The 14,774-nt window shown below is 44.5% G+C and overlaps 1 protein-coding gene across 1 annotated transcript; it reads left to right on the top strand.

Moving 5' to 3' along the window:
- Positions 1-349: 349 nt before the first annotated feature.
- RND3 (Rho family GTPase 3) lies at positions 350-14,083 on the top strand. Its single transcript, XM_075511430.1, has 5 exons — positions 350-683; positions 760-847; positions 8,696-8,805; positions 10,349-10,483; positions 13,440-14,083. The coding sequence occupies exons 1-5, from the start codon at positions 534-536 to the stop codon at positions 13,689-13,691; spliced, it is 735 nt and encodes a 244-aa protein (XP_075367545.1). The 5' UTR covers positions 350-533; the 3' UTR covers positions 13,692-14,083.
- The last annotated feature ends 691 nt before the right edge of the window (positions 14,084-14,774 follow it).

Below are 14,774 nucleotides of genomic sequence, written 5' to 3'. Positions count from 1 at the left end.
TCCCTCACGGGATGACACCGCTCTGCCGCCGGCACGGGCTCACCCCATCCCTCAGCGGATGGGCCCGGGCCCGCTGGAGCCGGCAGGGCCGTGGCGGGCGGGCGGCCGGGAGGGGCTCCCCGCGGGGCGGCGGCGGGGCGGCAGCGGGACCCCCCCCCCCCCCTCCCCGCCCCGCCCGGGGCTGCGGCGCCGCGCGGCTCCCCTAGGGGGCGCGCTGCTCCGGCGGCCCGCCGGCAGCGCGCGGCGAGGGGGCGGGCCCCGCACCAGCGGCGGGCGGTGATTGGCGGATGCGAAGCTATAAATAGAGGCGGGCGGCGGGGGACAAAGCAGTCTGCGCGGGACCGGCGGGCGGAGCGGGGGCGGCGGCGCGTCCCGCGGCTCTGCCACCTCCACCTGGGGTGTTTTTTTTTTCTTCTTTTTTTATTTTTTAATTTATTTTTATCTTTTTTTGAGGGAACCGGGTGTGTGTGGTTTGTTTTGTTTTTTTTTTTTTTTCTTTTATCGTGGCCGGCCGAGGGACTAAGCCGAGATCAATGAAGGAAAGAAGAGCGAGCCAGAAGTTATCGAGCAAGGCGGTGATGGATCCCAACCAGAACGTGAAGTGCAAGATCGTGGTGGTGGGGGACAGCCAGTGCGGCAAGACCGCGCTGCTCCACGTCTTCGCCAAGGACTGCTTCCCCGAGGTGGGCCGGGGCCGGGAGCGGGGCGGGCCGGGGCGGCGGCGGCGGGCGCGGGCTGACTGTGCGCTGTCTCCCGCAGAGCTACGTCCCCACCGTCTTCGAGAACTACACGGCCAGCTTCGAGATCGACACGCAGCGCATCGAGCTCAGCCTCTGGGACACCTCGGGTGAGCGCTCCCCCGCGGCTCCCGGGGACGGGGTTCGGGGGAGGGGGGTGTGAATCGGTGAGGAGCGGCAGCCCCCGAGGGTCGGGGGAGCCGGGGGGAGCAGGAGACCGGCCCTGCGGCCCCGCAGCCCCTCACCGCCGCGTCCCGGCGGGGCTGCCTGTCTGCAGATGCGAGCGGCAGCTGTGCGAGACGGGCGGCTGCTTTGGGGTTTTGTTCTTTTTTTTTTTTTTTTTTTTTTTTTTAAAATCTGAGGTATACGTTAGCGATTTATTTGACTTTTGGGGAAGGAAAAGGGTGTGGACAAGCCTCCATTACTCTGCTCTGGTGAGACCTCACCTGGAGCTCCGCTCCAGCTCTGGAGCCCTCAGCACGAGAAGGACGTGGAGCTGTGGAGCGGGTCCAGAGGAGGGACGCGAAAATGATCGGAGGGGCTGGAGCACCTCTGCTGCGGGACAGGCTGAGAGAGCTGGGGTTGTTCAGCCTGGAGACGAGAAGGCTGCGGGGAGACCTTACAGCAGCCTGCCGGCACTTAAGGGGGCTTATAGGAAAGACGGGGACAGACTTTTTAGCAAGGCCTGTTGTGACAGGGCAAGGAGCAATGGTTTTAAACTAAGGGAGGGCAGATTTAGACTGGATTTAAGAAATTTTTTACAATGAGGGTGGTGAGGCACTGGCCCAGGTTGCCCGGAGAGGTAGCCAAAAGCCCCATCCCTGGAAGCATTCAAGGTCAGGTTGGACAGGGCTCTGAACAACCTGATCTAGTTAAAGATGTCCCTGCTTTTGCAGGGGGGTTGGACTAGATGATCTGTAAAGGTCCCTTCCAATCCAAAGCATTCTATGATTAAGTGATTTGTCAGCATTGCAGGGGAAGGCAGGCAGGGCAGGGGTATGCATTCTCACCTGCCTGACTGGAAGGAGCTTATCTGAGGAGCTCCAGGGGTACCTTTGCTCCTCCGCTGCTGTGAAACCCTGCTTTACCTAGTAGAAGAGTGAAGAGGTGTTTATATATGCTAATGGTAAATTACATCAGCTCACATTTGAGTTCTTTGTGGCCTCCTTAATGCCTGGTTTTTTTAATAAAATAGAGTACTTCTTCCCCTGCTTTTGAGAAGCTTTCAAAGCTTGGAAAGACTAGGGAGGTAGGCATCTCTGGCCCTCTGAGGGTGCAGGGGGAGCCATCCTTTCTCACATACCACGAGCAGTGCTTAGGGTCCTTATCACTCTTTCAGTTGTGGCCACTCTTCTTCAGTGGCCATGTCAAAAACCCTGGCTCACATGCCTCAAAGGTTGAGGTTCTTGGTGCTTGGCTGTCTTAGATCTCATGTTCGGCCAGGAGCTCCTCTAGATCTTGCTGTCGTTGGTACTTGGACTAAGCTTACTGTCAGGGTGGTGAGGATGCACCCCTGAACTTGCCACCTCAGTGCTGGAGAGAAGTGTGGACAGCCTGTGAGTCACTGCCACACGGTAACCGAGGGCACGGGGAGAGGTATTCGGGATGAATGACCCCATGAACCATTAACGCAGGTGTGGATCAACATCAACTCTGCAGAAGCGATTGGAGGAACTTGACAGAGTATGCAAGCCCTCTCTTCTTTAGGCAAGTTGTGTAGATAGCTTGTTAATGTTGAATTTGGACCCAGCAGTTCCTTCTAAATAGGAAAGCAGTCCTTTTACCAGAAACGAAAATGTTAATCCCTTTTTTAAGAAAAAAGGAGTTTAGGCAGTGAGTTGGCTTTCCTCTTGCTGTTGAGGAAATGATTCCAAATTCTTGCAACACGATTACTGGGAAAAGGCAGTCTCTGTGCCCACAACCGGTATCAGCGTAGCTCTGAACTGATTTTTTTCTTCATCTTACGCCAAGTTAGACTTGCAGGCTTCTAGAGTGTGTCTGGTTTGAGCTTTCATCCTGATTACTAAGCTGGCTGCAACAAACTCTATGGAGTAAGGGCTTACTAAAAATTAATAGTTAGTGAAGTTTTTGGAAAATTTTATCTTTAGCTATTAAAATACAACACGCTCGCAGGTTAAGCTGTTTGACATGGGAAGGTTTGGAATCTGTATGTCGAAGGCTGGAGACACCCATGTAATGAAATATTCCATAGCACTTCAAAAGACAAAAGCAGTGGAAGAAACACCTGCCAGCCTTTGCATGTGCATGTCATCCTCTCAGGCCTCTCCTGGAACTAATAGAAAATTTGACTGAGTCAGAAGCTTAAGATCAAGTGGCTAATTTGTCTGCAATCTGAAACTGAAGAGGAAATGTTTGAAAGATCCAGTGCTTGCTCTTAAAGTATTACTGAACAGTGGATCCTCTGGTTGTGGGACTCTGTGGATGAAGAATTGTCTCTCCGTAAACAGCCCTTCTCACCGACTGCGAGAAGAAACACTACCCATTAACCCAATGCAAAATCACACCACCAGATAAGGGACATCAGAAGATAAGATAGTGTTTTAGCATTATCTGAAATTCTTGGTAATTTGTTTTTTACAAGTCTTTGTCCTAGTCCTCTGCTGAATTAGAATAAATGTCTTAATGACATTTTTAAAGCAGGACTAGATCTAGTTAACTAAAAATATGACCGATTAACTGCCAAATACTAATGGAAGATAAATGTCCATTGCAACACGGGGGAGGTAATGGCTCGAGTCATTTGAGGTACTTCAGTATCTCTTGGGGGGGGGGGGGGGGAAGGATGCTATTTAGCTGAGTTTGATTGCAATATACTGCAGATACTTTCAAGATGACTTGATCAGTATTTAGTGTCCTTCTTTAACCCTTTTAAACTATTTTCTAACTGGGAGCATGCAACAGGCTGCCTTGCAAATTAGTTTCTAACTTGAGGTAAAGTAAATGTCGGGTTTTGCATTGAATCCTTTGGAAGGAATCTCCTGCCACTTTGAGCATTTTTATGCTTGCTGAGAAAATGAGAAAAGCTGTAGGCATTCGTTAAAATAGTCTTGCGTTAGGGTGAGAACAGGCCCTGCTGTTGTGGTTTTGGTTTACGATCCTTTCTATAATAATACTGTGCTTTTTCCTAGAGGACTCTTAGGTATAAAATGTAGAGAGTCACGCAATTGATAGAACATTTTAAAGCTAGCTGTAACTTTATTGGGAAGTTTTCGTTGTATCTTGGATATACCCATAGAAATATGGGAGAAAACACTCTTACAAGTAGGAGTGGAATGGGAAGATTCATTATTCAAATATTTTCTGGTACTGTCTAGTTCTGCAAGTCATTATAAGGATTTAAATTAGCCGCAGCATTAAGGAAGGCACTTGCCAACTTGAATTTCAATTGGTTTTTGGACTACCAACCCTTCTTTCAAAGCAGGAATGTCTGGTTGCAATCTAACTACACCATAAATTATTCTACTCTGTGGTAACATGGTACCGCAGTCTTGAGCTGTTTGGGAGCTGTGTGCTTATTTTGCTAGGTAGAGTATTAGAAGTTTCTTCAGGCTGAAGCTTCATCTTGTAGTCTCATGGACACTGAAGAATACGTGTGTATTAGATGTCTTTGTCTACCATAGGCATAGTCTTAATGTGCATTTACCAAGGTTTTGGCTTCTTCCATTAAAAGTGACTACTTTGATACTTACGTTTCTTGCTAGTACAGCAGCAGCTGCGGCACAGAAATCACATACTATTCATTAGGTTTACATACCTGTGTCTCCCTAAAACATATTTTAGTTTCTTTTTTATTGGTTGAACTGTGGAAACTGTACTGGATACTCCAATAAAATAATTCTCAACAGGGCCAGAAATACTTATGCAGTGCTGGGGATTAGCATATAATTAAATCCAGAAGGGCCTTAGAGCTTTAAATCAGGTTAGCTTTACTGTGATTTGAATGTGCACAATGTATTCAGTGTCTATATAGAAACATAATATTAATTATAAAGCTTTTTGCTGAAATCTTTAAAAAGACATCTGAAATACACATGAATTAAAGTTACTATTTTCCTGAGCTCTCTGGCAGTAAGCATTGTAGAGGAAATGTCAAATTTCTGTCTTTGCCTTCCAGTTCACTTGCAAGTTGGCTGTATTGAGCCATGTGATTTTTCTTTTTTTTCTTTCATGGCAGAGTAACAGTAACTAGTCTTTATAGGTTTTTTTTTCCCCTTTAGAGGGGAAATAATTAGAATTGATAACTGGGAATGCCAAGTCACCTACCAAAGTCCAGTTTTCTGTTTGAGGTGCTATGAATATTGTGATATTCATGTGCTTGGAGATGATGTGTCCTATTATATTCAGTATACAAAATCACCTGCATTTTCTCCAAAACAGCCAAGGTGGATTTGGAAGGAGGAAAGCCATTGGCAATGAGTCAGCTGCTTAGAGCGGCCACTGCAGTATTTGATGTGTTTTCTGTGTAGCTGATAATTAGTGAGCCCAAGGCTTTGGGATTGAGAATGCTGCTGTTCAGCTGTTGTTCTTTCAGTTGACTGGAGTCCAAAAGGCTACAAAGACTAATGCCTGATGGCTGCTTGGTGGTGTGTAAATAGTAAAGTCTTGCCTGTTACTGAGCATCGCTTCCCTTAGGGCCCATGGGCAAGCAGAGGCTGAGCAGCTCGGTGAGCAGGAGCTGCCCAGGTTCAGCTCCGTAGGTGGGATGTGGGGTTGAACCTCCTGGTTGGAACTGCTGGTGGTGGCGGCTTTAGGTCTTGCAGACAAATTAGGGCATCAGCTCTCCATGATCTAGCATCTTAGAGTAGTATTAAGCCACCAAAAAATTCCGTATGCTTTAACTTCTAATGATGTAATTCTGTTATTTATTAAGATAGCAACATTTGAACCTAAGCTTTGGTATCTTCTGTAGACCAAATCCAACCATATTGGTGAGGGGGTTTATTTCAGTTTAAAAGCTGAATTTATATCGTACTTTGCATGAAACATAAGGTTTTAGAAGTAGATCATTCTTAATGTTTAAATTATTTTGGCTTAAATTATTTAAGCTGCCAGACAGGTTAAAAAAGAGGGATTGCAGCTGGAATATACTTCCACGACAAAGTAAGATGAACTGCAGCATTATCAGTAATTCCTTGATAAAACAGAAAAATCATCAGTGTTGTCCTTGACAAAAGTGTTTTATTTTATAGGAACAGAATCACAAACACATAGGCTTCTCCCCCCCAAATACCAAAGCTGTAGCTCTACATTCTCCTTCTGTTTTCTAGGGTTGGCATGGCTTCAAATCTGCAAACTAACTTGAAAAAGAGTGAGCAGCCTTACTGGGCTGTGCTCAAGTTGTCTGTTCAGACTTGAGCCTCATTCCTGAGATTCCTGGCTTCTGAGGGTTTCTCTGGGCGAAACGAAATGCCAGATTGAATAGGCTCGCACAGCGAGGGCCGTAGCCCCTCTTTATTTGCGCAGTAATAAAGGTTCAGTTATTGCTGTTGAATGAGACCAGGAAATTTCCTTTGTTGATACTGCAGCCCGAATACTTTAAATGGTTCCCACTTGTTCTGCCACACACTACCCCAAAGAAAAGGAGGTGTCAGATACTCCTCCTAGCTTGCATCTGAGCAGAAGGACTGCCTCTAAAAGTGCACTTATTCTAGCTCAGCATCTTTAACATGAGAGATGCAGGAGGAAAACCTAAAAAGAAAAACCCTCAAAACAAACACAGCTACAGCTGACACAGTAGAAAGGAGTCTCTGGGCTGGAGGTGGTGACTGTATGTATACATAAATACATGCTGATGGACATATATGGTATGTTGTATCCCTGAAGACTGGTGAGTGAGAAGATAGGTATGTGTCTAAGGAATTAGTTTCTGGGTGAGGCTTTTTTGAGACTCCTTTCTAGCCAGCAACCATTTGGCCAAGCATTAATGATCTTCAATCCTGCCCTTACTTGCCTGAGCCTGGCAGGGAGATGTGCTAGCCAGGCCGTGGCTCTCGCCAGCATGCAGGCTGGCGGCCGAGCAGCAGTCTGTGCTTTGGCCCATTTAATGCTGCAGAGCGGTGCAGGTGGCTAGTTAACGGCACACTGCTCTGCAGGTCGTCTGTCCGAGGCAAATAATTTGGCCCTGGGGGCTCCAGGATAAATAATTTGGCCCTAGAGCTCCAGGATAAATAATTTGGCCCTGGGGCTCCAGGATGGAGGCACTGTAATAGCAGTGGTGGGGAATAATTAGTAGGAGAAAATGCTTATTGATAGTCACTGCAAGCAGAGCTGAGCTCAAATGAATAGTTAACTACCGGTCAGCTCAGCTCGCTTAGATTTCTTTCTAACATGTCATTTACCGCTGAAGACAGCTAACTGTTTTTTGAAGAGCAGTTTTTGACAGCTGCCTCTTTGTTAGATTGACATCATTTATGAAGATGAGCATTTGAATAAAATAGTCTCGTTCAACAAATTACCTTCTGCTACCTAGTTTGGTAATGCTTCGTTCCCCATGTGTTACTCTTCATTTCAAAAACAACATTCCTGGGATTCTTGACTCCTTCCTTCCAGTATAAGCTGTTCAACTGAAGTCATCTGCAATACGTTCACACCATTCCCCGTTCTGCTTTGTGCAACAGCATGAGCTGTCTGTCAGTTAAAAACTTGAGGAATTTCTCTAATCCGGTTAATAGTCTGCTCAGCCTCTGAGACCTTACAGCCAATTAGTTCAAGATAGTTGGAAAACTGGTGATATAATTAGCTGATAACCCCCAAACTCTTGAAAGCTGTATTCTTGTTGCATATGTTCTATGCTATATTTTAGGTTCATGAGAGAAAAATACAGAAATAAGACTTATTATGACCAAGAAAAACACATTTTAAGTTGCAGGCATGCATTTTAAGGCCCAAGCCCTTATCCTGTTGGACCACTTAACTGTTTAAGTACCCTTCTAAATCAGAAATGCATTCTCCTCAGCAGAGTTAAGGCCAGACCGAATGGTGGCTGAGTGACTGGAACTTCCTAGAGAAAAGGAAGATTCCCCCCCCCCCCCCCCCCCCTAAACCTGTTACTAGATTCACCAGATGATAAAAATGAGATTTCTGACTCTGGAGATATATTTGTAACTGCACATCATTATAATTCTTAAAGAAAACAGCGTATCCCTTAACAGCTCTGGAAGTAAAACATGCACAAAGTGCTATATTGGACGTGTTTCTGTTGCATCAGGTTACTAGATTAGCTTTGATCTTGTTGATAAAAATTTGTTTCATGGGCTAACCATAAACATTCATTGCAAGCATGTGTTGGTTTACAGATTGGTGAGGCTTTCTGTGACCGATAACTTGTGTGCCTGCCTACAGGACTGGGATTCTTTCCTGCTGGAGTACTGCAACAAATGCTTTAATTTGAAGCAAGAGTTTCTTCTATAAATTGCCAATATCCATGACAACTAAAGATGCTTTTTGCACTTGGAACTATTTGGTTTAAATTAAATGTTGGAAGAATCAAAATGGATTTATTTCAAAACTTCCTGAATTTTTTTCCATGAAAGCACAACTGTGACCAATCTGCTTTGAAGAAGCCTTTTGGAGGTTAAGGATTTGTTCTCAAAGTCAAATCCCTGCAGGTTAATGCTGGGACTTAAACTTGGGCTGACCTGATTTCCCTTTCCTTGTTACTGGGGGCATCAAAAGCTTTTGGTGGGAGATGGATCACTGGGGTGCCATCGCTCTTAATTACTTGGGAAAGCTGTTGCTTTTGTAGGTGAGAAACAAAAGGAAAGTGGGGAAATGAGCAAGTGCAACGAGTGTTTTGGGAATACTGTTGAAGAAAAGATGGTAGCTGGGTGCTATTCAAGAGCTTCACTGAAAACCTTTCTAAGCGTTCTGAATAAGCTTGAATGACTGCAGAAAGTGAAAAAGATAAACTAATAAAAATGTTGTTTGTTTCCCTGCAGGGTCTCCTTATTATGACAATGTCCGCCCGCTCTCCTATCCAGATTCTGATGCTGTCCTGATTTGCTTTGACATCAGTCGGCCAGAAACTCTTGACAGTGTGCTAAAAAAGGCAAGTGTTCGAGAAACATTTGAGTACAGAACTGTTTGAGTACCTTGTCTTTAAATCTCTGAAGAGTGGTGCCGTTTCCTACATTGGAAACTTCAGTTTGTTTCTGTTAATGGAGAGATGACAGGACCGCGCTCTGCACTGCTAGAATTTGAGGTCATTTGTTTGAAAGGGATGAATGTTAATTGAAAACAAAAACTCCCTAATGGACGCTCAGGGATGAAGTAAATTTTCATTCCTCGGCCCTTAGACAGCAGTGAATTGTTTAGGGTGGTGTGAGGTGACGGGCTGGGTGCAGCAAGAAATTCTCTCTCACATTATATTCATATAACAGACAGGATTGAGAAACTTTGCCATGTTGCAAAGACCGTTAAAATGCGCCTGCCAAGGGTTTGGACTTTTGCCATGGCTTTACATAATTTCTCACCCTGAAGTTAGAAGGAGCAGTGACAAATGCCTCTAGAAGCCACCAGAAGACCTAGCAGTGGCATAGAAACGCAATCCTGCACCAAACTTCAGAATTTTTTGTAAGCTCAGTGATCCGAGATTCAGTGCCAGACTTTCCCCGAGTTAAAACATTGAATTTTGATAATCGAACTCTGTGTTTGCAAGGTGGTCCTGGTTCTCTGCATGGTCACTGGGCATGACTCAACTTTGCAGTGTTGTCTTTAAGGCTTAATGACCTGAAGTTCCTTTTTTCTGTAGCTGGGGCCAGTGGTTCTTGTGTCACTGGGAATAGTGGCATACAATGCTCTGAATAGTCTACAGAAAATAGTTAAGACTATTCTCTCAGCTACTAACAGTGCCAATAAGCATCTAGAACTGTCCTTTTCTGTCCCTGATAATGTTGGTTACTATACTGTTGCTTAATTCTGTAAGAGATTTTTCTTAATATGCTTTTAAACCCAAATGATATCCTTCAGTTTTAGGGATTGTATGATCTGTTCAGATCATGCTGTGAAATTTTTGGCTTTCTTGTGTTCTCAAAATAACCGTGTAGGGGGGGAAGAAACCCAAGGAATAGATCACAAGTTCTGTTTGAAGGGCTTATTACTGGTTCACAGCAGCTGAACCCTTGACAGATTTGTATAGTTTTAGGTGTGAGGATGTAGCCATAAGCCAATATATAGCAACGCTTATTTTGTGGTCGTACAAGACCTGCTTCTGTAGCTCTGTCTTGAGGGACCATTGACTGTGGCGTTTCACTGGTTTCTGTCTGCAAATGGCTATGGCTGGGTGTTTACCGCTTGTGAGGAGCGACGGGTCTGCAAACCTTTACTCATGTAGGTAAACAGTCTCAATTCATTCCCTCTTGATTAGTAAGTCAGTGGAATTAGTAAGTATATGAGATTGTAAGATTTCATCCTTGACCGGATTCTGCTGGAACTAATGCCTTTAGAAATTAGCTTGAAGGTAGATACAACTATTACGTAAGAGTATTTCCACGTGAAATGTCATGACTTATTAAACTTCATCTCGTATCTATTGCTTCTTTGGATTTAAACATTCAACTACTCGAGTATAATAACAACCTAAAATTTTACAGTGGAAAGGTGAAATCCAGGAGTTTTGTCCGAACACAAAAATGCTTTTGGTTGGTTGCAAGTCGGATCTGCGCACAGATGTGAGCACACTAGTGGAACTTTCCAATCACAGGCAGACACCCGTGTCCTATGATCAGGTATGTGCCATGTCCTTCGTTGTACTTAGGGGTGGTAGATAAGACTCTTTCCTATCTCTGTAGCCATCTTTATGAACTACTTCTCTCCCCCGTTGACACGAGTGCATCCTAGAAGTCAGATGCACATGCTCTAGTAGTTGCCGGAGGTGAATTTGAAAACTATTATGAGTAACAACAAAGCCTACCCACAGACTGGGTGCAGCAGAAAATCATGCAGCCCCACAACGCATGCTTTAAGCATCATAAGATTGTAGCCTTCTTGATTGCAAGGAGCCTTTTAAGTGAATTGAAAATAAACTTGCTGCTTTTCTGGGCCTACAGAGGCCAAAACAGTAACTGAGATGTGACATGTCCTGTGTATTTACTGATAGATTGGTAAGATTTTTTGTTCAAACTTAAGATTTGAATCTCATACATTTGACTTCAGCGTCATGACAAGCATTGCATATAGTCTGACCCCTTAAAAATCCTATTTCCTGAAAACATGTTCTGTGAAAACACCTTGTAGCTCCCTTTGAAGGTGGCAGCAAATCCAGAAAGCATCTTAATTCTTGGCGGCAGTTCTCTGCTGCTGGGGAAGTGAGAACTTCGGAGCCAGGCATCGGGGGATAGAGAAACCGAGGTGAAAGGGAAGGGAATCAGGCCACGGGAGAGCAGGAGGTAGAGAATGGGAAAGCTGAGCTCCGAGGTAAACTGCCCCTTATTACTCAGACATGTGTATCGTGCATTGCAGCTGAGTCACAGTGGTGCAGGGTGTAAGAGTGAGACTGGTACCTCCAGAAGTAACTTTAGCTAGTGTGTATATCCTATGCTATCAAACAGTTTTTGATGTTTTATCCACAACCTCAGGGTTTCCAAACCAACGGCTCCTAATATGTGATTACTAATAATGCAGCCTCCTACAGCATGTCTAAATTTGAAAATGCAAAGACACCATAAACTGAGTATCTCGATTAAAATATAACATGGAGTGTTGTACTGTGATGGCTTATGCTGGTTCCGGCATTTTTCTACGCTTCACTCAGTAAACATCCCTCAGTCTCAGACAATTTTATATGAAATTAAATGCCAGTTTTTTACCTTAGTGTAAAACAATTCAGAAGTGTCCTTAAATTGTGCTTGTTGTGGAAGATGTCATCTTGGTTACAAACTACCACTGTTGCATGTGTATATATTCATGTTTTTCAGCGTCAGAGCTGTAATTTTCCATGCTATTTTTCTTTGAATATTAAACTTGAAAGGAAATACTGTCTGCCACTTATTACATACAAGTTCATATATTACATTTTTTACAGTACTTCAGTAAAATCAAGTCTTGCCCCTTTCCATAGCGATGGAAAATCTACTGACAGGTGGATTTGTCCCCTGGAGTTGAAGATTCACATCTCTTCTGGTGTCACAGCTTAGCCTGTACCCCTTAGGAACAGGAGGCAGCTGAAGACAAAGGGCTCAGCCCAAAGCTATTACTTGGCAGCCAAAGGGAAAATTGTTCGTGTTACAGGGAAGCCCGTGCTTCAGCAAACTGCCGTAATTTCATCTGTACTCTACTTAAGCAAAAGCTTAGACTGAGCAATGGTTGTATCTCCTGTGGTTGCCAAATCCCTGGTGGCACGAAGCAACCCAATGCTCTCCTGCGCTACTTCTAGAGAAGGGTCCTCTGCGGTCGAGATACACAGCTTATTTTTAAATTCCCTTGCCTTGCTAAGTTGACATGGCATCAAAGAGCTTAGTGGGGTTTTCCCCATTCTTAACTTCATAAGGAAGCATTGGGAGGATAAAGCCAGTGATGGTGACACCCTGCCTCCAGTATGCGAGCCAGTTCCCAGTCAGCTACACCTGAGCAAACATTTCTGAGACGTTAAGGTATAGGCTAGGCTTGGTTAGTAGGAGTTGAGGTGTTTAACCGTGGGGAGGGCTTCTCCTACAAACTCATACTCCTTTATCAGCCACTCCCACTTACACTTGATAAGAAGATGGCTGCATCACAGCAGTGTAAATAGTGCATACTGAAGACGTGGCTCCAAACAGATTAGTGCCATCAGCCCTGCACTAGAGCAGAGAGGAGGGGCTGGACCAGCTTGTGCCTGTATCTCGGGCCCCTGAATGCGAGGAGTGGCACATCAAGGATGTGGTTGGATTTCGTAACTTCCGAAAAAGATTCATCCTTCAGAAGTAAAATTCCATTGAAACAGCTCCAGTTTTTCCACACAATGCTGTATTGTCTTCCAGTAACAAAATCCACAACAGGATACCAGGGTATTGTCATCTGCCAGAGTCGCCTGTTGTTTTCCTTGTGCTGCTGGAACAAGTATCCCTGCTTTGGCTTTCAATGCACTTAAAATCAAAAAAGAAGGGCTCGTATAACCACTAACGTCCTTTTTTTCTTTTTTTTTGCCTGTTCCCTAGCTACAAGTTGATATAACTGTCCCCGACCCAGAAACCCACAGCACATTTCCCTATGAACTTTGCCCCCTTCGTGGAGTAACAGGGGCCCCGCTCCAGGTCAGCGGCACGCTGGCTAGCCCTTAAGGCAGTCAGAATAAATTTTCCTCTTTGGAGATAGCAGGCTTAAATCTGGAAGCTTCCAGGTCCAGACCTTTCCCAGTGAGCACGTGATTCACAGATACAAGTTAACGTGTAAAGGTGAAATTGCTAAATAGGTCCTACTAATACTCTTCTGGCTTTCTGCAGTTGTTTGCAGGTCACCAAGCTTATCTTCTCTCTTCCAGTTTGTATTTATCGGCATAGGAGATAATGCTTGGATACGCGTTTAATGCATCTTGGAACCAAGGCTCTGTTTATTTTGCAAAATTAGCTGCTGGCTGTAGTACTGGAGCTTTAGCTTTGGTTTTCACAAAACACTGTGTACGGAAAACAGTGCTGAAAAGTAATTGTATGGTTTGCTTTGGCTCTCTGCGGAAACTTGGTATTGATTGCGTGTTCTTTTTTCCCTTAGGGTGCAAATATGGCCAAACAGATTGGAGCAGCTACATATATTGAATGCTCAGCCTTACAGTCAGAAAACAGTGTCAGAGACATTTTTCATGTTGCCACCTTGGCGTGTGTGAATAAAACAAATAAAAATGTTAAACGAAACAAATCGCAGAGGGCAACAAAGCGAATTTCACACATGCCTGGCAGGCCAGAACTTTCCACAGTGGCGACGGACTTGCGAAAGGACAAAGCAAAGAGTTGCACGGTGATGTGAAGGACCTTGATTTCCTGGAAAAGGAGGAAGAGAGCATCTGGGAGGGGTGGAGGCTCAATGAAGTACACAGCCACATGGTATTTAATGAGGGCTTATGCCAGTGCTTTAATGGAGACTTCACCTGTTGTGTGAGACTGTACTTAGGAACTGAGCAGCGAGAAGAAACGGCTCTAAGCAAGGTGGCATCAGGAAATGATACGTTGAAGAAAATGCCAAAAAAGAAAAAAAAAAAGGGAAAATGTGTGAATGTGCTGAGAAAAGAGAGGGTGAATGGGAAAATAACACTGCAAAGAAGAGAGGTGTCATTGACAGTGCTTGTTTCTTTTATTAACGCTCTACTCCTGGATGCTACCACTTTGATTTCAATAAAATAATACTTTAATGTTTTTTTTTTTAAAGAAGACGTTATTAATATGCCCTCCTCATTAAGGAACTATCCCTGTGACCTTATAGTTGGTTTTCCAAAGGATATGATCTAATTTTTTAGTAGCTCATCATTAAAATGGAGAGTATACTGAGGCCTGTGCGTCACCTAGAGGAAAACACTGTATGTGAGAAGTCTGGAGTTTTGCCTTCCCGAGACGGCAGCGCAGTCTACGTTTGAGCACGTTGGTAATGAAGACAACCGTTTGAGATTTCCCAGTATTATAGGTGCCCTCGCACTGTGGAAATTAAACGGATCAAATTGGGGTGTGGGGGCAAACTACCTGCCTGTTGCAGGACCCTGACTTTCCATTCCTCTTTCTGATTGTAATTTAGAGTGGAAACGATCTCCAGTTCTGGTGTACTGTATGGGTATGTCGCCGTAGGTTCAAATGAAAGGTGCTAAGAGCTATGATGACAAATGATCCTTAGTTTTACAACCATGATAATTCGTTAAGCCTTACTGCCCATCTGGGGAAGCCCTAAGACTCCTCCGCTTCTGCTAGGAGTTGGGAGAGCCAGGTGGATCCCAGGATTTAGCCCTCTGTAAACGCTACAGAGAAGTGCTGTTCTGTGATGTGGTTCACTGCAATTATCTTTGCAAAAAAACCAAGAATCTGCAAATGAGCCAGCAGAGCCTGGTTGTCTTTTGTGATGCTC

This window comes from Mycteria americana, chromosome 9, assembly GCF_035582795.1.
Source record: "Mycteria americana isolate JAX WOST 10 ecotype Jacksonville Zoo and Gardens chromosome 9, USCA_MyAme_1.0, whole genome shotgun sequence".
Lineage (NCBI taxonomy): Eukaryota > Metazoa > Chordata > Aves > Ciconiiformes > Ciconiidae > Mycteria > Mycteria americana.
The sequence above is the reverse complement of the archived record's forward strand: the minus strand, read 5'-3'. Positions and strand labels throughout refer to the sequence as shown.